Source organism: Vidua macroura, chromosome 19, assembly GCF_024509145.1.
Source record: "Vidua macroura isolate BioBank_ID:100142 chromosome 19, ASM2450914v1, whole genome shotgun sequence".
NCBI classification, from domain to species: Eukaryota; Metazoa; Chordata; class Aves; order Passeriformes; family Viduidae; genus Vidua; species Vidua macroura.
In genome coordinates this window covers 13,364,919-13,387,719 of record NC_071589.1, presented here as the reverse complement: position 1 = coordinate 13,387,719, position 22,801 = coordinate 13,364,919, and the positions used below count along the sequence as shown (strand labels likewise).

The 22,801-nt window shown below is 63.9% G+C and overlaps 2 protein-coding genes across 9 annotated transcripts in view; both read right to left on the bottom strand.

The window, feature by feature from the left end:
- The window catches only part of DNAH17 (dynein axonemal heavy chain 17), a 33,417-nt gene extending 26,533 nt beyond the window's left edge, over positions 1-6,884 (bottom strand). For 2 of the 4 annotated variants that reach the window (XM_053994597.1, XM_053994599.1), the window contains exons 1-18: positions 6,154-6,884; positions 5,511-5,892; positions 4,642-4,835; positions 4,169-4,361; positions 3,978-4,077; positions 3,815-3,900; positions 3,569-3,694; positions 3,177-3,332; positions 3,016-3,099; positions 2,498-2,665; positions 2,126-2,242; positions 1,742-2,010; positions 1,431-1,626; positions 1,166-1,312; positions 822-930; positions 578-681; positions 342-482; positions 73-216 (exon numbers count right to left, since the gene is read on the bottom strand). In XM_053994597.1, the coding sequence (XP_053850572.1) occupies positions 73-216; positions 342-482; positions 578-681; positions 822-930; positions 1,166-1,312; positions 1,431-1,626; positions 1,742-2,010; positions 2,126-2,242; positions 2,498-2,665; positions 3,016-3,099; positions 3,177-3,332; positions 3,569-3,694; positions 3,815-3,900; positions 3,978-4,077; positions 4,169-4,361; positions 4,642-4,835; positions 5,511-5,855 (2,679 nt within the window). In that variant the 5' untranslated portion in view covers positions 5,856-5,892; positions 6,154-6,884. Of the gene's footprint in view, positions 1-72; positions 217-341; positions 483-577; positions 682-821; positions 931-1,161; positions 1,313-1,430; positions 1,627-1,741; positions 2,011-2,125; positions 2,243-2,497; positions 2,666-3,015; positions 3,100-3,176; positions 3,333-3,568; positions 3,695-3,814; positions 3,901-3,977; positions 4,078-4,168; positions 4,362-4,641; positions 4,836-5,510; positions 5,893-6,153 lie in introns of those variants that run through there. The other 2 variants (XM_053994598.1, XM_053994600.1) reach the window with 2 other exon arrangements.
- An 89-nt stretch (positions 6,885-6,973) lies between these two features.
- Positions 6,974-22,602, bottom strand: CYTH1 (cytohesin 1). Of its 5 annotated transcripts, none has more exons than XM_053994606.1 (13): positions 22,555-22,602; positions 14,058-14,140; positions 13,300-13,364; positions 12,639-12,705; positions 12,338-12,456; positions 11,953-12,033; positions 11,749-11,861; positions 11,529-11,677; positions 11,321-11,433; positions 8,934-9,012; positions 8,771-8,842; positions 8,325-8,479; positions 6,974-8,102 (listed from the first exon to the last, which is right to left on the bottom strand). In XM_053994606.1, the coding sequence occupies exons 1-13, from the start codon at positions 22,580-22,582 to the stop codon at positions 8,024-8,026; spliced, it is 1,203 nt and encodes a 400-aa protein (XP_053850581.1). In that variant the 5' UTR covers positions 22,583-22,602; the 3' UTR covers positions 6,974-8,023. The 5 variants fall into 5 exon arrangements, with proteins under 5 accessions (XP_053850581.1, XP_053850579.1, XP_053850578.1 ...); XM_053994604.1 differs by lacking the exon at positions 22,555-22,602 and adding an exon at positions 18,700-19,367 and having other exon boundaries at positions 8,934-9,010; positions 11,322-11,433; XM_053994603.1 differs by lacking the exon at positions 22,555-22,602 and adding an exon at positions 17,089-18,610 and having other exon boundaries at positions 8,934-9,010; positions 11,322-11,433.
- Between the last annotated feature and the right edge of the window lie 199 nt (positions 22,603-22,801).

Sequence of the window (22,801 nt, the reverse complement as noted above, 5' to 3'; positions counted from 1 at the left end):
AAACTGGCAGTGAGCGCTGGGACACCCCGAGCCCAGCACCAGGACACCCGCTGCCACAACACCAGCACCTACGTCAGGGTCCATGTTGGTGAGCAGCAGCTGCAGGGATTTGTGAACGAGTCTGCAGAGCCCATCCAACACGATTTTGTCTATGTACCCCACATAGTTCTGCCATATCTGTGAGGACACGTCAGCCTTAAACATATCTGCGTTCTCCTGCCACGAGAAAACCAGGCAGTGTTTGTCAGTGAGCACCCAGCAAAGGCATCGGCTCCTGATGCTGCTTCAAGTCCTTCCGCATGGCCCTGTGAGCCATTCAGTGCTCCAGGGCCACGTCTCACCTTCACCATCTCCTGGATCTTCTTGCCTGTGCTCTCGATGACAGCGCGGCGCTGAGCTAAGGTGTTTTCTTTCCCATCGAGGTCCAGGAGCGCGGTTTCCTTGTTGTCCTTTCTTCCAAACAAGGGAGTGGCTGAACAGACCTGCAGGGAGGAGAGAACGGGGCTGCTCTGCTGAGCCAGGGAAAGCCAGGGAAAGTGTCCCAGAAGGATGCTTGTGAAGTGCCAGCAAACATTACCTCCATCAGCTGGGTGATGTTCTGCAGGTTCAGCTTCGCTCTCTGGACCCGTCTCTGCAGGTCATGCAGGGTCTCCCTCATGTCCTGGATGTATTCCATGACACCTGGGAGAGAAATGGGCACACGAGCATGTTGTGGAGACACCCCCAGGGCAGTGGGAGGTCAGTTGGTGCTGGGGACCAGGGACCCCCAAAATGCACAAGGACAATCCCCAACCTTAGATGGCCAAGGTGGGGGTTTCTACCTTTATGGCTCCAGAACAGAGACTTCTCAGCACTGGCCAGACGGATGTCGAGGGCCTGCTGCTCCTTTGCCAGCAGTGGCTTCTCCACTGGCATCAGCTGCTGCTTCACCTGAGCCAACACATCCACAGGTGAGTGCTTCACCTGAGCCAACACGTCCTCGGTGAGCACCGAGGAGCAGGGTCCCCACCCCACCAACACAGTGGTGGGGGGCAGCAGCCACGGCTTGGCTTAGCCACAGGATGGGCAGGGAGCTGAGGTGCCAGTCATGTGCCTGTGGTACCCAACTCCCCCAGTCCCTTTCAGCCTGGAAAAGCAGCTGGGTTGTCTCCCCTTCAGAACCTGCCTCATTGTACCAGCCCACGATGAGCTCCAGGTTGTCCCCTATCTTTTGGAAAGTCTCATTTTGGGCAAAGAGGCTCTCAGCATTGCTTGGGATGTCCTTCTGCTGCTGGATGTGCAGGTACTTCACCTCCCGCAGGACGGCAGAGAGCTGCGAGACACCAGAGCCGGGAGGGCTGGTCAGCAGCACCCTCTGCAGCGGCTCAGCCCCGGGACCGCGGGCTCAGCCCGGGCTCAGCGCTGCTGGTGTTGCCCGTGCCAGCACCGACCTCTCTGCTGAAGTTCACGCTGAGGAGGCCGGACTCGGGGTCCCTCTGGAGCAGGGGCTGCTCCAGGCTGAAGTGGCAGTCCCGGCCGGGCCCGCTCGCCCACTCCTCGTAGATCCTCTTGCTGTACCGTTGCAGCAGCCCCATCATTTCCTCGCACTTCCCGGACACCAGCTGAGCCTCAGCGCCCACCATGGCACTGTGAGAGCCACAGGAGAGCTGCTGCAGCAGGGCATGGGAGGGGACCCGCTCCAGGCTGGATCCTGCCCCACTGCTGCCCTGTGTCCCCGTGGGACAGGGGACCTGGCACCTACGGGTGGTTGATGGCCAGCAAGTCCTTGCGTGGCCCCTCCAGCCGCTGCTGCAGCTCCAGGGCCCACTTCAGCTGCCCGGCCACGGGTGGCATGTTCTTGTGGATGGCTGGGGCCCCCCCGGGGGGTGGGGGGGACACGAACCGGGTGTCATACAGCGCCTTGACGCTCTCCAGTTCCGCCTCGAACATTCCCAGCAGGGCCAAGTAGCAGGGGGAAGCCTCAGCCTTGATCAGGGGCCGCTCCAGCACGGAGGCAAACATGTGCACCAGCTGCAGAGAGAGAGGCAGGCACAGGTTCCTGCGCCCTGGAGCAGTCCCAGGACGGGCGAGACCCCCAGGTGCTGTGGGAGCTGTGTGCCAGGCTGCTGAGCTGGGGCACAGGTACCTTCACGGCAGCTGGCAGGCTGTTACAGTCATCAAAGCCCTGGCAGAAGATGGCAGCCAGCTGCCTGTTTGCATCCTCAACCTTCTTCTGGAACTCTGCAAAGTCTCTGTCCCATTGCTGCCATTGAGAACAAAATGGTTTAAAGTGGCACAGCCCCTGTGCCTCCTTCTCAGATCCTTCAGGAAGGATTTGCTGAACCCAGGGGGTCCAGAGCCCCACGACCTGCTCCAGAGCCAGCCCTGTGCTGCTGTGGGGCAGTCCCACGTGTCCCTCTGCAGCATGTTCTCACAAGAGATTTTTTTCTTTTCACTTAGCCAATATTAACACCTCCACTCCAGCATCCATTTCATTTTCACTCCAGCACCTGCTCACCTCCTCATCGGGATCCAAGGGATCATATCTGCATTCAGCAAAAGCCTTGGTGGCTTCACAGATCTCCTCAGAGATCCGCAACACCCAGGTCCCAAGGAAGTTCCCTCGCACCCCTCCCAGCGCCGTCTTCTCCAGCCTCTGGAAGTCGACGGCTGCCTGGAACAGCTCCTGGCAAGCACAAACCCCCTTGAACCTGGCTTCCCCTGTCCCAGGCTGCAGGTGCAGGAGCTGCACCACCAGCTCAGGGCTGCGTCCTGCCAGCTCAGCAGTCCTGAGGAGCAGCCCCGCAGGGCTGGCCTGGCTAGGGTGTGCCCATCCTGCCAGGGGGGCTCGGGGCTGGGGGGAGCCTGTGCTGGGAACGCTGCCACTGAACTCCCAGCATTGTCCCACTGTGCCAGCAGCCCCAGCCCGCCCCAGGCTCAGCCGAGCTCCCCCTGTGCCACCCCCTCCCCAGGATCCCCAGGGCAGGGAAGGCCTGACTGAGGCTGGCACTGTGCCCTGAAGTGCTGTGCTCTCACCTTGATGGCCTTGAGCCTGTGCAAGAAGGCATCCATCCTCCCAAAGATCTGTGTGGGGGGAAACTGCCAGAGCTCTGGCTGCTCCTGGAAGGGCAGAGGGGCTGTCAGTCTGCTGCTGGTGTGCAGGGGGTCAGAGGTCCCTGCACCATCCCTGCACCCACCGGGAAGAATGTGGGCGTTACATCAGAGCAGTAAGTGCTGTAGGACTGGAAGAACTTCTCTGTGGTGGAGATGGCCTGCTTGAGTCCCTCCAGGGTCTCCTGGGGTTCTCCTTGCAGCCCCTTCAGCATGTCCTCTGGGTTCAGGAATTTATAGGTCTGGGACAGACACAGGCAGGGCCCGCTGTCAGGAGGATGTGGAGGCTCCTCCTGCCCCCTTCACCCCCACAGACTTGCTGGTGGTTGCAGGCAGCCCGTGCCTGCCCCAGACTCCCCCCAGCCCTATGGGGGGCTCTGCTGTTCCCTTGTCTAGGGTGTCTCTGCATCACCGCATCTGCCCCAGAGAGGCAACTGCAGGGGACAGGGGTGGGTCAGTGCTGGCCATGGGGCTGTACCAGGCTGATGAAGAAGTTGCAGGTCTCCTGCAGGACACGGGCTATGTGGGCAGGCGAGTGGTAGTGCACGCAGTGAGCCCGGAGCAGGCAGACAGTGCAGAGCACCTTGGGCACGAAGGGCCGCAGCTGTGGGAGCAGAGCCTCGTCAGTGCGGGGGGATGTGTCCCCCCAAAGCCTCTGGGGCTCTGCTGCTGCCCAGATGAGGCCACCAGGCTCTGCCTGGTTGTTTTGCCACACATCACTCACCTGGGAGTAGTCCATTTGCTCCATCTCCTCCAGCAGCCCCTGCAGCGGTTGCAGGTGGAGGTTGACATCATTGGCTTCCTCCAGACCTAGGACATGGGGAAAGTCCGTGTTGGGATGAGGACACCTTGTTGGAGGCAGCCAGCACCATGTCATGGGAGCTCACCACCACGGACGGCCCTGAACATGTTCTGCAGTGATGGCCAGTAGCAGCTCTCAGCCTTCTCCAGCGTCTTGGCCAGCACTGTCACTTGGGGTGAGAGCAGCTGCCAGGGAAGAGGCGTCAGGATCAGCCCGGGGGGCTCAGCCCGGGGGGCTCAGCATGAGCACATGTGGCCACCGTGGGCGAGACAGTACCTGCTCACTGATGCACTCCAAACTGGTCACCCTGGTCTGCCAGAAATCAAACTCGACCCTGGGCAGGGGGTGCAGCCCCTCCAGCAGTTGCTGTGCTGGGTCCTGGCTAAAGATCTCTTCAACCTGCTGGAACCACTCGATGACCACGGTCTCGATGGAGTGCAGCACTGTACCATCTATGGGCCCCACCAGGCTGAAAGGCAGATGGGTTATGCCCCTTGGGAGCCCTGAACTGCCCCAGGGGAACCCCAAACAGCCCTAGGGAAGCCCGTCACTCCTGCTTGTGGCCATCTCTGCCGCTGCAGATGCCTGGCATGAACCCCTCAAGCCTTGTCTGCTGCAGGGGATGGCTGTGCCCAGGGCTGTGCAGGGACCGAGCCAGTGGCCCAGCTCCCGTCCCTCCCCGAGTGATTTATGCTGTCCTGGGCCTTTGTCAGGCTTTTCTGGCACCAAGTGGTGCCAGCAGCACCCACCAGTCCAGGGCGGCGCCTGAGTCCTCCCAGCTGACCAGGTGCTCGGGCAGTGGGAGCAGTGGCTTTCCCTGGATCTTCCCAGTCATCACAAACATCTTGTTCTGCAGCTGGTGAGTGTGGCGCACGACGTCCTCCACCACGATCCTGGGCCAGCCCACCCCCTCATCCTGGCTCAGGAGCAGAGGGGACACAACCTGCGAGACAGGGCTAGGTCAGGCACTTGCTCCTGACTCCTGTACAGGGCAGTGGGCATTTCCCTCTCACTGCCCACTGAAGCACAGTCTCAGTGCAGTCACGGCTCTGTTGGCCACAGATGGGGTTTGCTGATATTTATCAGTGTGACTAAAAGGCCCTTTGCTCTGGTTTCCAGCTCATGGCCTGGGAAGTGCTGGAAGTGGCACAGCAGAGTCAGGGGCTGGCACATGAGCAAAAGCCCCCAGCAGTGAGGGGGAATAGTGGGGGCTCCTGGAGCTGATGCAGCTTTTGGGTGCTCTGGACTGGCAGTGGGAATATTTACGGGAAGTTTGAAAGAAATACACTTAGATATTTCCCAGCTGCAGGGTAAAGGTAAGTGGGCATTATTATGAGTTTCTAAAATTGCAGGAAGTGATCCAATTGGGGACAGAAGAAAACCAGGTTGGTGACCTTCACCCAGCTCTTGTCCTTGTGGGGCTTGTTCAACATAGGATGGGAGCAAGGTCAGGACGAGGACCTGGGACAAGTTTTCTTGTGTGAATTCTAGCTTATTTTGGAGCCTACCTGGAATTTCGGCTAGAGCAGCCCACAGCAGGGGTCCCAGCACAGCAGTGTGCCCAGGGAGCTCAGCTCACCCTGCTCGCCCCAAGCCTGTGCCTGCGTGGGCAACCCACCTCCAGCAGCACGGTGATGAGCTGCTCCACGGGCGAGGGGCCGATGTCTCCCACCAGCAGACCACTCCGACAGTTCTCGCCAGTGATGTTCTCCCCCTTCCTCTTCACGCAGTAGATTCCCTTGCCCTTTAGGGCAGGTGGGAAGCAGGTAGTGGGCAGGAGCTGCCCAGCAGGGTTCAGCCCCAGCACCAGCTCCAGCATTTCTGGCTGCTTGAAGAACTTGTCCAGCATGACTGAAGTCTCCTCGCTGGCCACAAACTTGCCCCACTTGTCCGGCCGGACACGCAGCAGCGCCGTGGCCAAGCTCTCCAGGAGGGCTAACCGCTCGTCCTGTGGGGCTGACATGGTGCCAGCACCGGGCGTGCCCGCAGCTCCCCAGCACCTGCAAAAACCCCGCTCAGCCAGGGGCTGTGCAGACCCCACACCCTGACCTCCTGACGCTGCCCATCCCACCCCTCCACGGCCCTCAGCCTTCCCTCTGCACTTGCAGGCTTAGGGGAAGCTGCCAGTCCCATCCCTGCCTGGGCCCAGTGGCCCCAAGCCTACCCCACCCCTGCCTGGCCCATCACCACCCGGCCCTATTGCCCCTGACCTGCCCGTCCCTGCCCATCCCTATCGCTGCCCTGGCTCACCCCAACCTTACCTGGCTCTACGGCTTCCCTGTCACACTCCTCAACCCTCCAACAGCCTCCAGGCACTGTCTGCACCCCACCTGACACTGCCAGCAGTTCAACCGACAGTCTGCCCCAACCGACCCCGGCACCAGCCCAACGGGCACCAGCCCAACGGCAGGGCTGCCCTGCCCCCTGCACCCCCCACTGCCCTCAGCAAGGGCTGTGTGCCCACCCTGGCCAGACTCAGGCTGCAGTGCCAAAGGCTGCAGAGCCAAAGGCTGCCCCATCTGAGGCACAGGATGGGCAGGGACTGCAGCTCGGGCAGATCCCCCCATGGCACGAGTGTGTGGGACTGGACAACGCCCCTCCAGCCCTGATGGCACCAACACAGCTGGCACAGGCTTGGCACTCCCAGCTTGCCCTCAGCCCCAAGTTGAGTTTGATCCCTGGTACCAGCCGGGTATGAATCCCCCAGCCCTGGTGCAGAACACGGTACCCGAGGGTGCCCCATGCCCCCACTGTCCCCAGTCCTCCACAGTGCCCTGAACGCCTCTGCTGTGGGTGACCACGGCCCTGCCCAGCCAAGCTTGGTGCCCTCAGCAGGGTGCAGGACCAAGCGTTGTCCCAGCCTGGAACAGGCACCCTGCCTTCTGCAGTGAGGTAGCCCAGGCACTGTCCTGGTGGCCAGGGGCAGCTGTGAAGGCACGAGGCTCACCAACACCCCCAGCACATCACAGCCTCGGACTGGGAGGAGAATGAGCCCAGTCCAGGGCTGGGCACAGGGCAAGGGCTGACACTGGCAGGGGACTCCTGCCCACCCCAAGCTGCACAGAGCACAGGAGGCCAAGGGAAGCGTGGTGCAAGTATTTATTTGTTGCTGATTTTCAGCACTAGTTTACAAGGCCATGGCAAATTAAAAAAAAAAAAAAAAAAAAAAAGGTTAGAATAAAAAATCCTGCCCACCCGCCCCACTCCTGTGAGGCCTCTGCACTGAACCACCCACATACAAAATAATCTACAAGGAGAAAACTATACAGGAGTATTTACACCTCTGATAAATAGACTAATACTGATCCAGGTGCCTCCAGACCGTGCGTGGGGATGGGGACAGGACAAGACACAGGCGATTGTGAGGCAGAGAGGTGGGGCACAGCCCCCACCCAGCCAGATCCCCAGCAGCAGCCACCCCGAGGGCAGGCTCCACCACGCCACCCCGGCACGAGGGCCACGACACAAGGATGTGCTGGGGCAACGCCACCGAGTGCTGCCACATCCAAACCACAGCTCCCACAGCCGGGTGAGGGCACATCTCTGCCCTGTGTGGCACCACTGCTCATCAACAGTCCCTGCCCTTCGTCCCTCCTGCGTCTGTGGGACCATTCCAGTGCAGGGGGTGGCTGGGAGGGTCCAAGGGGACGCCTAGGACAGACCCAGCCCGCTACAACGAGGGCCAGGAGCTGTATCTCTGCAGGGCCCCCCTGGGGCTGACACCCTGCACCCCAAAACCGCCAGCTGCTCACCAACAGCTGCCCGCCCTCCTGACGCAACACCCCAAGAGCGTCTGAACACGGGTGCCGGGGACCCAGTGCCATGTGGCTGCAGGCTTCCTGGGGGTCAGAGGCAGGGAGGGTGCCCATGGTGCTGAGGCCAGGGCTCCCAGGGCTGCTGTGTTCCAGCTTGAGCCTGTGAAGATGCTGTGTGGTGATGAGGCAGTGATGGGGGGCCAGAGTCACTGAGATGCCCGTGCCCCTTCCCTCCCCCCACAGTAAAGAAATGGCTAAGCTGAAGCTGGGCCCTGGGCCTCAAGGGCCAGCGTGCAGCGTGGCCCCCACCCCATGACACCCCATGTCCCCATGACAGGGGGACACTTGGGCTGGCCTCGCAGGGCCAGTCTGGCTGCTAGTGCCTCTTGGTGGAGGAGACCTTCTTCTTCCTGGCAGCCAGCATCTCGTAGAAGGGGTCCCGGCTGATGGCTGCCCTGGCAGGGGAACAAGGGCTGGGTCAGGCCAAAGTGCTGCAGTGGTGGGTGCCACCTGCCTGGCCTGGCCTCGGGCAGGTGCCTTTATATCCCCGGGGAAGCTTTCTTCCTCCATCCTTGCAGGATGCCCTGGGAAGCAGTGTCCCCTTTGAGGACAGCAGGCAGGTCCCTGCTGTGCCCCTGCCCAGTGCCGTGCCCCCACATGCTCCTCCAAGCACTCACTTGATGCACTTGATCCACTCCTCCTTCTCCTCAGGCGTGGGGGCAGAGATGCGATACACGGTGTGGTTCCCCTCCACCACACGCCCATCTGCCTCTGTCTTGCAGGCCTTGATCACCTGGTCCTTGTTGTCAGGGATGTAGAGCTCAAAGCAGTTCTGGGAGGGAGAGACGGCTCAGACACAGCCCCTATTTCCAAAGGGGACCCCAGACTGGGAGGGAAAAAGCAGAGCCACACACCCCTGGCACAGCCACCCTAGCATGGCAGAGAGGGACAGACACACCACGATTGCCACCCCCTTGGTGACCAGCCCCTTTGATGAAGGCAGTGACCGCCCTGGGGCCCCCTGCCACTCCTGGGGACATCTCGGTGCTGCAGAACCTCTCAGCTTTTTCTGCCCAAGCCAAAGCTGCCCCCAAACCCCAGAGGGCACTGCCACAGCACTCACGGGCTTCTTTGAGTCCTCCACCTCACGGATGCTCAGGTTCTCCAGGGGGATGATGCCACGGGGCTCCTTATCCTGGTGCAGCCAAGCAGATGTTCAGCTGTGGGGTGGGACACCCCCAGTGCAGCCCCTTCCCTGCCCCAGCTCAGCTCAGGAGCCCACTCACCGTTGTGTACTCGAAGTAGTAAAGGCAGTTGTCAGTCAGGATGAACCAGCGCCGCTTCCACGTCTTCACCCTGCCTCCTGGGAGCAGAGAGGGCCAGTCGGGCACAGCCCTGCGAGCGGGGCCGGGCACACAGAGGCTCCAGCAGCGCAGGCCCGGGCGGACACACAGAGCCAAGCAGAGCCAGGCAGCGGCGGGCAGCAGCAGCAGGCAGCGCACACCGCACCGACCAGAGCAGGAAGCGCACGGATGAGGATGGAGGCGAGGGTGGGACTGCCGGGCTGGGAGCCGCTCCCACCCAAACACAGATTCAGCTCAGCTAGAGGAAACTGCGGCCAGGCAGCTCCCTGGGAGGACACAGGGACTTTCTGTCCACACTGACCACGGTCCCGCTCGTCCTGGACCCCGGGCAAGGCAGGACCCAAGGCCACGGCCGAGCTCCACAGCTGCCAGCAGAGCGGGAGAAGCTGCCCTGCTCCCCCCCGGGCCCAGCTCCCCTCTAGAGCAGCCACTGCAGCAGTGCTGAATGCAGGACGAGCACCCACCCTTGCAGGCTGGATCCGGCACGGACACCAGGAGCCACAGTGTACACTGGGGGTCCTGCTCATCTCCTTCCCCTGCCAGGAAGGCCCTATGGCCCTGCTCCCCTGTGCCAGCTGGCAGCCCACCCCTGTCCCTGCCCCAGAGCAGCTCTGAGGGCCAGCACCGACGCTCCCCGACACCTTGGGGTGCAGGCACTGGAGCAGTGCTGGTGCCTCATGGAGACTGCTGTGAGCCCTTAGCACAGCACAGGGCACCGTGCAGATGGATCCAGCTCCAGCTGCTTGGCACGCCCTAACCACGCGTGCACAGGCTGGGGCCCCTCCCGAGGACACCCCAAACGTGTCCCCGTCCCTTGTGTCACCGGAGGCAAGGACCCATCGGCCAGGCTGAGCTGTCTGCGGACATGGTGGTGCACAGCAGTGGCAAGGTGCCACTGCGGCCCCGTCCTCCCCCGGGGTGGCAGAGGAGGCCACAGGCCTTGGGGAACGCACGGCATTGGCAGGGCTGGCACCCCATGTCCCTGCCTGGAGGTGGAGAGGGGCTGTCCTGCAGCAGGCGAGGTCCCCGGGCATGTGGGGTTAGCAGCAACAGCAGCAGCAATGAGACTCATCACCAGCAATTAAAAACGCAAAGGAAACGAAGCCCCAGCAGTGTGAGCAGAGCAGGGAAGAGGGGTACGTACCTCCTGGAGTTGGGGGCAAGGAAAGGAAGAGCCAAAATCATGGAAACATATAAATGAGGGAGAAAAGAAAATTAAAAAAAAAAAGGAAAAAAAAAATAAAAAGAGGAACCCCAAAGCCCCCCCTTGCCCTGCGGGTCAGTGGGGCCGGGCTGCAGCAGGGAAGCTGTGAGGGGTTGGGCCAGCGGCAGGGCTGTGGGGGCTTGACTGCCCTGGCTCACTGTGGCTCTGTGGGATGGGGCTCCTTGGCTGCTGGGGACAGGGCCTGGCTCCCTCCACCCCATGGCAGACTGGCAGGGTCCTTCCCTACCCCCCAAGACAGCTGGGGTCTGCGGCCACTTTGCTGCCCCTCCACCACCCCATTGGTGGTGCCAACCTGAACCTGGGTGCGCAGGGCCCCTCCAGTCAGGGACGGGAGAGCCTGGGGCTGTCCTGTGTGCCCCCACCCCAGGGCAGGGAGCACGCAGCCCCTGCTCTCCCCTCCCAAGGGGTTGGCCACCTATCAGGAGTTCCGACCCCAGCCAGAACCCTGGGGAAACGCCCCACTGGACCCCGATCCTGCCAACACCCATTCCCCCTCGCTAAACCCGGGCGGAGGGTTCCCCAGAGGTGCCAAGAAGAGAAGCCACAGGAGCCAGGGCGCGGAGGGCTCCGGCTGCGGAGCCGGGCGGTGCAGCAGGGATGCCATGCATGCTGCCTGCATGTGGAGCCGGGATGCGGAGGTGATAATGCTGTGGGAAGGTGAGGCAGGGGCTTGTCTGTGGTATGGAGGGAGGACGCACGCAGCCTGGGGCAGCTCGCCGCTTGCTCCCGGGGGCCTGCTCCACATCCTGCTGTGACTCGGTCACCTGAAGGGCCTCGAGGTCTCTGTGCTCTGACACCAGACCCTGGTACCAGCTCTGCACCCCAGGGGCTTGCCCAACCTAGAGGCAGAATCCCCCAGGACACCCACCCAGCCGCTCTGCAGGGCCTCGTCAGCTCTGAGTCTGCTCCTGCTGCCCAGCCAAGGGAAAATGGAGGGCTGCATGTACAGATGCCTTTCCCGTGAAGGCTATGCCTGTCTCCGTAGCCTCCTCACGCTCTGAAGAGCCAGGCCAGCAGAAGTGTGGGAAGCCCAGGGGCATTGCACCCTGGTGACAGCCTGCCCTCCCCTTGCTGCTGGCACTCACCGAGCTTCAGGAGCCAGCCCTCCCGGTCGGGGTTGAAGAAGGTGTGGGTGAGGTCATTGCCGTCATCCTCAGGGATTTTGAAGGGCTCATTCTTGATGCTCTCGTACAGATTCTGGTACAATGACACGGAATCAGCTCTGCTTTGCCCTGCAGCCCCGTGGTGGGCCCTGCTCTGGGCCAGCTTTGCAGCCTGGCCCTGGCCCTCACCTGGAGCAGCTCCTCAGGCAGGTCCCCCCCGTCATTGATGCCGCGGTTCATGGCGATGAATCGCTCTGCCGTGGGCTTGTCCTTCACGTTGGGATTGTGCAGGCTCGTGTTCAGCATGATGATGGCAAAGGACAGCACGTAGCAGGTGTCTGCAGGGGCAGAGGGGAAAGTCAGCTGTGGGGCATGATGATACCAGGGGCACCCTGGGACAGGCGCTCACCTGTGGACTGGAAGACACCAGGGTTGCACTGGCAGTACCGCTGGGCAAAGGCCTCCATCATCCGGTCAATCTTCTGTGCCTCCCCCGGCAGCCGGAAGCTCCACAGGAACTGCCTGTGGAGAGCGAGCTGTGCTGCTGATTTGGGGGCTCCACGGTCCCCACCACCCTCAATGGGCCACGCTCAGCTGCCAGCCCCTCACTCACCGCAAGGCCTGCACAAGGTTGAGGTCAGTGAATTCGTGCAGCTCCACAAAGGCATGCAGGACTTGGATGTTGAACTCATCCCTGTGGGAACAAAGCCAGAGCACGAGGGATGCATGATCAGCAATCCTGTGACTGCTGAGTGGCTCCACTGTCCCTGCCCTTCTCCAGGTTCTACTCATTCATAGGGGAAAGCTGCAGCTACCCCCTGCTTGATCCCTGGTCTGGTCTGCACAAATCAGCCACTTGCAAGTGCCAGCCATGAACTGAATACCCCCAGCACCTCGGGTACCCTCAGTGAGCTGCCCTGTGAGCTCAGATCTGCAGCGTCCCATCTCTCAGGTGGCAGGAGCCCAGAACTCCCCCAGGAAACCCGAGCCCAGTGCACCTCTCGCCCAGGTAGTCGCCGATGGCTGTCTTGTTGAGGCCCTCTCCCTTGTACAGGAACTGAGCAATGTCCTCGCACGTGTTCTTCAGCAGGTCGTTCTCAATCAGGAACTGGATGCCCTGGAGGGGTGCAAGAGAGGTGCTTGGGGGTCTGTGGCTGCCCCCCCAGCCTGCCCCCTGACCCCCAGCCCCTGCCGTGGGTGCTGCCTCTGCCCCGGTCCCAGCGACCTGGACTGGGAGGTGGTAGAGCTGTGCACACCCCCAGAGGCGGGTAACCAGCCCTGCTCCCCATCCCACAGTACCTTCTTGGGATCCATGTTGAACTTCTTCCTGCCCATGGCCACCTGCTTGTTCCTCTGCATGTTTTTCCTGCAAGGCATGAAGCAGCTCTGAGCACCCGGCAGGGCCCCACTGCCTCTGTGCAGCCCCTGGGGCAGTGCACTGTTGGGAGGGACCCATGCTGGACCCACAGAGGACAAAGCCAACACACTGCTCCGTGTCTGCCCCACGCCGTGGCCTGGGAACAGAGCGGAGCTGCCAGCCCGTGTCCCTGGGGTCACCCTGAGCAGAGGGGTGCAGGCACAGCACCTGTCAGGTCACCCAGACACGGGCAGGCTTGGGCAAGCTGGCTGTGGCAGGGCTCTGGGGAGAAGGGAACAGGCTTCATGCCCCAGCGGGTAACTGGGAATGATGCTGGGAGTCGGCTCCCACCGGCTGCCGGGACCCCCTAATCCCGGCTGGCACTGACTGCACCAGCTCAGAATAACAAAGCTCGCCAGTGGCTGTGGCCAGACAGAGGGGCTGGGGCTTGGAAAAATAGACCCGGGAGCAGCAGATCAACCTGGAATCCTGCTCCCAGGAGCTCAGGGCGCCTGGGAAAGCTGTTCACAGCAGGGCTCAGCTGCCCTCGGCTCCTGCACAGCGTAGGCGAGCCCGAGGGGGCTCCGTGGTGCTGGGACTCACCTCTCCTCCGTGGAGCCCAGGTTCTCGATCTCATTCGTCACTTCTGCTATCTCATCCTTCAGGCGCTGTGGGGAGAGGGGGCACTGAGACAAGGAGGTGCCTCCCCCACACACCCTCCAGCCCCCAGCCCTGGAGACTCCCCACTCCCCAAGGGGCTCCACAACCCCTCCTTCCTTCCCTCCCTTCTTCCCCCCCACCCCCACAGGCTGCCCAGGGGCTGAACCAGCTCAGAGGGCACTGGCAGTGGGGCTGGCTGCCCCCCACTGCTAATCCCTGCAGCATTGCTGCGCTCCCAGCATGCAGGAAGGAAGGGATTCGGAGGTTAACAAAATTACCCCTAATCCCTTCAGATCATGCCCAGCATATGGCAGTAATTAGCCTCTGCTGCCTTAATCAGGGACACGACTGACAGTGTCCCAGATGAGCCCCGACCTCACAGGCACTTGCCAGGGCAGTGGCCTGGCCCAGAGACATGGTCCCTGCTCGTGCCAGGCAGGGGCTGGCACAGACTGGCACAACTGCACAGCCTAGAGCTCTGCAGGGTACAGGAAAAGGCGTGGCTGCTTTGGCAGGGCAGGGATGGCTGGCTGCCACCTGGGACCACATCCCAGCTGGGACCCTGTCCCCAGAGCCCCTCGGAGGAAGAGCTGTGGGGCAGCAGCACGAGGGACCCTGGATGGGGCTCCAGGGACCCTGCCAGTGGTACAGGCAGGGACATTGTCCCCTGCCAGGCAGACTGCTGTCTCTGGGCATCGCACCTGTATGTCAGCCAGCAGCTCCTGCTTTCGGCGGCGGATGTTCTCCAGCTCCTGGCACTCCTCTGGGGTCAGGTCACTGGGCACTGAGCAGAGACACGATCAGGTCAGCATGTGTGGTCCTGGCAATCAGCTCCTGGCACAGCCCCTGCTCCCAGCCAGCACCTGTGGGCCTGGGTGGAGGCAGGACATGGAGGTGCTGGGTGGCAGGAGGAGCTGGGCTGGCGAGCAGTGTCCCCAGCCCCACACAGAGGCCAAGTGGCACCAGTGGCATGAAAGGAATTTGAGGGCAAGGGCATCTGCTCCTTCAGACTGTGGCAGCTGCAGACTGAGAACCCACGCGGGCCCCTGCATCACCTCCAGCACTGCATCTGCCATCCCTGCTGCCCCTCCAAGTCCCATTTCACCCTGCTCTGCCCCAGCTGGGCGGGTGTGGGTGCCCATTCCGCTCCCCATGGCCAGGCAGCTCTGCTGTGCCCCGCAGCACAGGCTCCACACTGACCTGCAGCCCCGCAGGTTGTTCTGGTGCACCAGGTCAGCCCCAAACATAAACCAGCTCCTGGCCACCCTTGCAGCTCCCTCTACGGTGCATTCATTATTCTGGGGCAGAGCCTGGAGGTGGTGCACCCTCCAGACAGACCTCACCTGCACGCCAGGACATCCACACCTTTCTGTCACCCTGGGGAGCCAGACACCCCCCCTCCAACACCATCGCCCAGGGCCACCACATGGTCCCCTTGCTCCAGGAACATTCCTAGTGCTCCATGGCATGTGACCTCCTTGCTTCATGGTGACAAGGTGAACATTCTTGTTCCCTCCAGTCCCCAAGGTCACTGGCTCCTTCAAGAGTGCTCCCAGCCCTCCTACAATGCTCATGTCTCCCACCTCTGCCAGTGGGTCCTGTGCGTTGCACCAAGGTCACCTGCAAGGACACCAAAACACCTTCCCTCCAGAGCGTTGTCCCCAAGGGAGGTGGCAGCAGGATCTGCCTGCTCAGCTCTTGTGTCACCTCCACCTCCCACCCTGGGGTGCTGGGAACAGGCATCTGTAGGGCTGTCACCACCCTCCCCTGCCCCAAGCATTACCCCCTCACTCGCTGAGGTCCCGTGTGCCACCACATACACAGCCACCACTGCCACCAGCCCAGACTCACCAGAGCGTCCCCAGCGCAGCCACTGCCCCATGCCAGTGCCCAAAGACACCATGTGCCTTTGGACCAGCACTGTCCTCAGCTGTGCATCGATTCTCCCCGCACCGCCGCTGCCTCGGTGGGAGCTCCCTGGGCAACGGCCACCCTGCACCCCGAATCTCTGAGCTCAGCACTTCCCCGGCTCTGCTCTGGGTCTGATGAGCTTCCTCCTTCACAACCCCTTGTTGCCAAGGCTGAGGCGCCTTGGCTTGCGACACCGTCCTTCAGACACGCCAACACTTCCCAATACTTTCAGTCTCCCATGTCGGGAAGCCTGAGCCGGACAGGTCAGCTCGCGGCACCAGGTTAAAAGTTACTTACAGTACCAGAGCTGTGTTGATGCATCCCAGCACCTTCTGCACGTCCCAGCGCCATCCTCACCATTCCCACCGGCACCAGCCCCCACTGCCAGGCCCCAGGGCGCCCAGCAAGCCCAGGCTCGCAGCGGGAGGGATGAGCTGCCTCACGCCCGCTCATCAGACACAGAAACCCCTAAATCCCTGGGCTGCTGCCTGTGCCACAGGACCCTCCTGCCTAGCTGCAGGACCCTCTTGTCCAGCTGCCAGACCCCCCGCCCGGCTGTAGGGAAAGCCAAGTTCATGCCAGGCCTCAGGCGAGCCCTCAGCTCTGCCTCTTCCTGCCCACCTGGGAGAGGACAGGGGCTCCAGCGGGGGTCCCGGTGGCCCCGGGGTAGGTGTGGTGCAGGATGAGGCGCTGCAGGGCAGCAGGGACGGCAGGGCTGCTCCGGAGCCCCGGAAGGTCCCTCCCCGGTGGAGGCTGAGCACTCGTGACAAGCAGCCCAGCCATGTCAGCAGCAGCCAGAGGAAGAGAAACCCCAGACGCAGGAGCTTTTCTGGGGAAGGAAGGCGGCATTAACCCTTCCCTGGCTCTGCACAGCAACCGCCCTGGAGAGCCCCAGCGAGCCTGGCCGCAGGCAGAGCAGCGCCGGGGGACGGGAGGCTGGGACAGACACGTCCCCTGGCTTCAGCCTGGCACAGAAGTCGCACAGGGAGTGACCACACTGCAGGCTCGCAGCACGGCTGGGCCTCCCCACCAGCACGGGAAGGCGCAGGCTCCCGCGGCAGGATCCTGCCCCGGGGCAGCAGGACCCGTCCATGGGGCTCGGGGCTCAGCGGGGCCTGCTCGGCCCAGAGCAGCAATCGCAGCACATGGCCCTCCGCAGCTCGCCCAGAGCACAGCCCCGCGGCACAGGGCCCTGCTGGCCTCGCCCCCTGCCCCAGCGGGGCAGCCACGAACCACCGGCCGCCCTCGCCCGAACCCCGCGCCCCGGCCCGGCTCACCGTGGCCCTGTGCCCTGAGCACCATCGTGCCAGGGCCCTCGCCGGCCGTGCCCGAGCTGCCGCGGCTCGGAGCGGACACCTGCAGCCTCGGCGCTTCCGCGGTGACTCAGGGCCCCCGTACCAATGAGCTCCGGGCCTCTCGGGCGTCATCCCGGCCTCGCCAGGAGCCAGCACCGGCACCACCCTGTTCCTGCCGCCGCGAGCCAGAGCCGTCAGCACCTTAACTCCTGTGCTCCCGGCTGGGTGGGAAACGGGCGCCTGCTCCCCTCCTTGGCTCAGGGCCGGGGGACGCCCTGTGCTGGGGTCCCAGCCAGGCAGGGCCTGGGCTGGCCCGGCCCTTCCTTCCTCGGAGCCTGCCAGGACACCCGGCCCGGCACATCTTGAGCTCACGGCGCAGCGCCGGGGTCCCCTCCCTTCCCCTCCACCAGCTGGGCCCCCACAGGCCAGCAGACCCCCAGCCCTGCAGCTCCCCCGTCTCCGCCAGGCCCCTCCAGTGCAGGTCCAGGTCCTGTGCTGCCCGTGGGGACCGCTGGTGCCCGCTCACCTCCGCAGGCTCCATGGCATCTCCCACAGCTGGCTGGGACAAGAACTGGAACCAGGAGAAGGACTAGGAGCCGTGCCAGTCCCCACGGGATGTTGTTCCCCACTGACTTGCCCCCTTGCCATGGGGGGTCTGTAGGGACCCCACTGCTCCGTGCAGGACCCCTGTGTGGTGAGTCCAGGTGCTGTGGGGCTGTGCCTGCAGTGGGACATCCCTGTCCCTGTCCCTGTCCCTGGAGAGGCTGCATCAGCTTTGGCTGCCTTGACTCAGCTAAATCCTGCTCAGCAGCACGAGATGGAGACACAGCACCCAGAATGCCAGCTATGGAGTAAGGGGAGGGTGGGCTTCAGAAGCCTCGGGGTGTCCTTTGGCCCCCTGAGCTACAGCAGCAGCCAGCCCTGCTGCCGGCCCACGCTGTACCACACCAGAGGGGCAACAGCAACAGCCCTGGGGTCAGGCAGGCCATGGGGATGAGTCCAGGGTCTCTGCGTGCTGCTGCAGGTGCCGCTACTACCCACGGTGCCCCTTGGTGGGGTCCCGTGGGGCCCCCAGAAACATCCTGCTTGTCTCCTCATACCACATCCTGTTTTCACCATGTGCACACCCTGGGTTGCGTCAGCCCCATCCTTCCCCACCGACAGCTGAGGTGCATCAGGAGGAGGGTCTGGGGACAGGCAGCTCCAGGACAGGCCCTCCTAGGCTGCCGGACCCTGTGCTCAGGACACTCTCCTGCTTTTGTGCAGCCCTACCCAACACCCCATTAACCCCGCTTCCCTGACCCACAGCCCATCAAGGAACCCACTCCACAGCCACTACCTCGCTCCCAGTGGCTCAAGGCTCCAACATTCCCATGCACAGACCCCCAGCCTCCAGCACGGTGAGCACCAGCTCAGCCACGTCTACAGAGACTGTGCATGCGCAAGGAATGCAGCCAGGCAGGCACCTCACCTGCTCCCAGCACCGCTTATGGTGCCAGGCCTTGAGAGGAGCAGAGCCCAGCTCGGCCACAGGGCTGGCCGAGGGGGTCCCGCAACCCCCTGCCCCACTGCGCAGCTCCCCAGTCCCACAGCTGGGCAGGAGCCAGCAGACAGCAGCAGGTCACACGGGTGGCTGACCTTCAGCACACCCACAGCATGGCAGGAGCTGGGCTTTCCCACACAGAATTCCCTTTGGAGAGTGCCACCCTGCCCTCTGTAGCCACAGGCACTTGTGATGAGGGCGACCGAGCGCTCACACATCCTCTGGGGCAGGGCAGGGTAGAGGGGCTGGGGCAGGACCTGCCATGGCCATGCTGCGCTGCCTGTGACCTCCCAGCCGCCACCGCTGGCTCCCCAACACCCCCGTCCCAGCACGGCACCAGCTCCGGTGCAGGGCAATGCCAGGCGAGGGGCCCGGTGCCCATCCATCCTGCAGGGGCTCGGTGCTTGCAGAGGCCCGAGCTTGGGAAGGCCGGAAGAGGAAGGAGGCAGTGAGACGGCGAGGACACCCTGTGCTGCTCTCAGCAGGAGCCATATGGAGCTAGAGCCATATGGAGCCGGAGCCATGGGCACCGCCGTGTCTGCTGGGGGATGGGAACCCCACGGCACAGAGGGGAGGGGGGCACGCAGTGCCTACCTGCCTTGGCAGCCACCGAGGGGCAGAGGAACGCCTGGAAACTGGAGGCGCAGAGCTCGCTGACTGTCCCCATGCTGCGGGGGTCCCACGCAGGATGCCACCAGCTCCGGGAGGGCAAGGCAGGGACGGGCAGAGGTCAGGCAGGAGCACGCGGAGGCCAGCCAGGTGCGCGTGGCCGAGCAGCGGGCTCCCCAGTACTAGGCAGGTAGCCAGTACCTAGGGCAGCTCCCCAGTGCGTGGGGCAGGGTGCAAGCAGGGGAGCCGGAGCAGTCCCGGTTCTGCCTGGAGCTGGCTCTGGTAGGGGAGCTCCAGCCGCAGGAGCCCACGCGCCAGCCCCAGCCAATCCCCGCCGCACCGGCACACCAGTCCGTGCCACCGCCGGAGCCACAGCGGGCGGCTCAAAGCCGCTTGGAGGACGGGGAGTTTCGGAACTTCCCGGCAGCCCCCCTGCCCAGGCTGCCTGCCCCCCGGCAGCCCCCTTGCCCCCGCGGGGGGCCGGCAGCGGGGTATTTTTAGAGTGGTTTTATCCCTCCGTATTAGAGCATTAAGCATCAGGAGCCGGCGGTCGCATAGCAACGAGCGCCGCATGAAGGAAGGTGCACCCAGAGAAGCGCGGCGGTGCGAGCGTGGGGGTGCCACCGCGGCCCCCGCTCCCGGGGCGCAGGCCCTGAGCCCCAGCCCTACAGGCTCAGCCAACCCTGTGTGCCAGCACGAGCAGACAGCGAGCCCCGGTCATGCCCCAGAGGTACTGCCCACTCTGCTGCGGCCCTGCTGAGTCGGGGGCTCCTGCAGCAGGAACCGGGGGTCGTGCCCTGGGATCCCAGGCTGGGGGACAGCTCTGGAGCTGGGGAAATGCGCAACCCTCCCAACCCACAGGCACTGAGCAAACCCCAAACCGGACTGACAGCTCCTTTCCTCAAAGCAGGAGCGATCTTGAGCACAGGGCATGGCCGTGAGTAACAAACCCCAGGGCCTGTCAGGGCAGGAGCAGCCCGACTGCTCCGCTCACCCGCCCCTGCATCCACTGGGATCGCTGAGCCAGGAGTAACCTGAGCGGGGCAGACAGGGCAGGCAGTGGGGAAGGGCACCCTGGCAGGCAGGAGCAGTCCCTGATCCCGGGAGCAGTGTGACTGCAGAGAGGAGGAGAGAGTGGAGAAGGGCAGCTGACAGGGCTGCGAGGGCAGCCAGGCACTCACTGCTGATGTGACTGACCTTCTGCTTTCAACACCACTTCCCCTTTCCCAGGGGCCAGAGCAGAGGTTGCCACATCACCAGGAGGCAAAAGGGCAAGCGAAGGGAGCCAGAGGCACAGGGGAGGCTGAGCTGGGCACGTGCTGTACAGGCGCCTGCCTGGGCCTGGACTGGCACTGGAGAAACCCCAGTGTGACACAGGCACGTGGGTGCAGTGACTGGGATGAGGCAGGGCCAGGTGGCATCTCCCACACAGAGTGACCTGGATGCCTGGCTGGGTCCTTGCACCCTGTCCAGGCCAGGTGGGGTGTTTACAAACCATAGCTACAGCCCTGACATGACCACAAGTGTCAGCAGCAGGGCTCATTGTTCTCTGCTCCAAACACCTCAGGAGACGAACTGGACAACTGCCTCTACCCAAGTCCCTGGCTCTGCTCTCCAAGCCTGGTGCTATCCCAGCACTATCTCTCTACTTCTGACCTAGGAGTCCATCCCTGAGCTCTGTGGATCCCAGTTGCTCCCCAAGCTGGGCCCAGAACTTGCCCAGGCTGACCCCACACTGTGCAAAGGAAGGGCTGGGGCAGCAGCAGCAGCTCCCCCAGCAGTGTTCCCTGGTGCCCAGGGACATGCCGTGGTCCCAGGATGGGACAGTCAAGCCTGTACCAAAGGGCTGCCAGCACCCACTGGCAAAACAGGACTTTACAGGCTGATGGCGAGGAGGGCAGTGACTACCTGGGTGAGGAGCCCCTCAGCCAGCCTGCTGCAGACCTGGCAGCCACCCTCCTTTGGGGATCCCCCACACCTTGCACAGCCCACCCTACCATCACACACCCATCCTGCCCCAGACAACAAGGCCCCCCAGGCACAAGCTGCTTTGCTGGAGGCTGCATCAACCCCGCTTAGAGAAATCCCTTAATCCCCAGGCCAGAGTGAGCGGTAATCCCTTGGGTGCAGCGGGATTACCAGCACTGCCCAATCCCCATCTCCCTGGGGCCAGCCTGAGCTGTGATGGGGCCCAGCTCAGGACACGGTGCCAGGGCAGGACTGTGCTCCCCACATCCTCACCGGTGCTGCAGCTCGGCAAGGCAGGAGCAGCCAGGGTGGTTCTCTGCCAGGATACCTCTTCCCCACGGTCCAGAGGCGTTTGAGCCACACCACTGCTCTCGGTCAGTTCTGCTCTGGGATGGGTTTGGTTTTGCTGCTGTGCCCATGGGAAGGGGGTGGGAGTGCAGCCCCACGCCCTGGCAGGAGCAGGGGGAGCGCACATCTGTGCCGCCAGCTGCTCGCCCTGGGATTTGCTCTCTGCCGAGGCAGACGGCTGAAGAGAGGCCGTGAGCCGTGGGGCAGACACTGGCGTCAGCACAATCCCACCAGAAAGAGACTCCCCATCGGCTCCCACCACGCTACAGCCTCGGCAGAATGAACTTGGCTAAACCAACTCAGCTTAAGGGCTTCAGGGCAGCTGCGGGTTGTGCTGCCCCCAGCACAGGAACAGTGGCGGGGGCTGGAGGCCGCTGTGCACTCCCTGCGTCCCCCGCCGCAGGGTGAGCGGGACATTTCTAATGCTGAGACATGGCCCGGGATGTCTTCCAGGTGATTCCAGGAAGCACCGAGAGGCTGCTGGCAGAATCGATCCCCACAGCGCTCTCCCGCTAATGGGCTGTAACTGACAACACCCGAGCCAGGCCGCAGCCGCCGGCACCTTCCTTATCTTACACAGTGAAGTCCTCGCAGCCCAGCACTGCCACTTCTGGGGTGGAACAGCAGCTCCTAATCGGCCGCACAGCTGGGCAGGAAACCGGCCCGCGAACCAGCACTGCCGGCAGTGGCACTTCGCCGGCACCGGCTGCTCCAGGCACAATGGTCACCAACACGGCTCCAGCACTGGGGCCATGGCCCCAGATCTCAGCCAGACTCCAGTCTCCCTGCTCAAGGCCCTGCTCAAGGAAAACCACCTGCCGACACACGGGAACCTGCCTGGGAGAGACCAGGCACAGGCAGCGTCTCCCTGCCCAGCCCCGGTCCTCAGCACCGGGAGGGAAGGAACGCTCTGCGGGCACGGAGGGCAGAAGGAAGCGGGAGGAGAATGCACGGGCATGAGAGGGGAGACCTTGCAACCCCTGAGGCACCGCGGCCCGGCCTGGGAGCGGGTGCAGGGCACACGCCGGGAGCTCCCGAACCGGGGGGTTGTGACATTCAGCGGGCGCCATGGAGGCCAAGCTGCCCCGAGCTCTGCGGGGCCGGGACTCGGCAGTGCCGTGGGAGCACCGGAGCAAAGTGCGAGCGGCCGACGGAAGGCGTGCGGGCAGCGGGCCACGGAGCTCCGGCGCGGGCCCGGGGAGGGCGGCCCCGCGCCCCGCCCGCCCCCCGCGCTGCCGGCGGGCACCGGGTGCCAGCTCCGCCCGGCGCTTCCTCCGCCGCCGCCCGCACGATGCCGCCAAGGCCGCTCTGTCACTTGCGGGCGCAGGTCCCGCCGCCGCCGCCAAATCCCCGCCCGTCCCGGAGCCACCGCCCCCGGTCCTGCACCTGGGAGCGGCCCGGCCCAAACGCGCCCCGCCCGGGAGAGTCGCCGCCGCCCAGCGGGGACTGCGGACTACCCCGGCGCCTCGTCCCGGGCCAGGTGGGTGTCCCGGAGCCCCCCGCCCGCCCCCGGCCCGCACTGACCGCAGCCGCCGCCCTCCTCCTCCTCCATCCCGCCGCCGCCGCTCCGGCCCCGCCCGCGTGACGAGCGCGCCGCAGCCGCCACGGCCGGCACACGTGACCCGGGCGGGGCGGAGCCTCGCCGGCCCCGCCCCCTGCCGGCCGTCCCGGTGATCCCCCCGTCCCGTCCCGGTGATCCCCCCGTCCTGTGCCGGTGATCCTCTGTCCCGTCCCGGTGATCCTCTGTCCCGTGCCGGTGATCCTCTGTCCC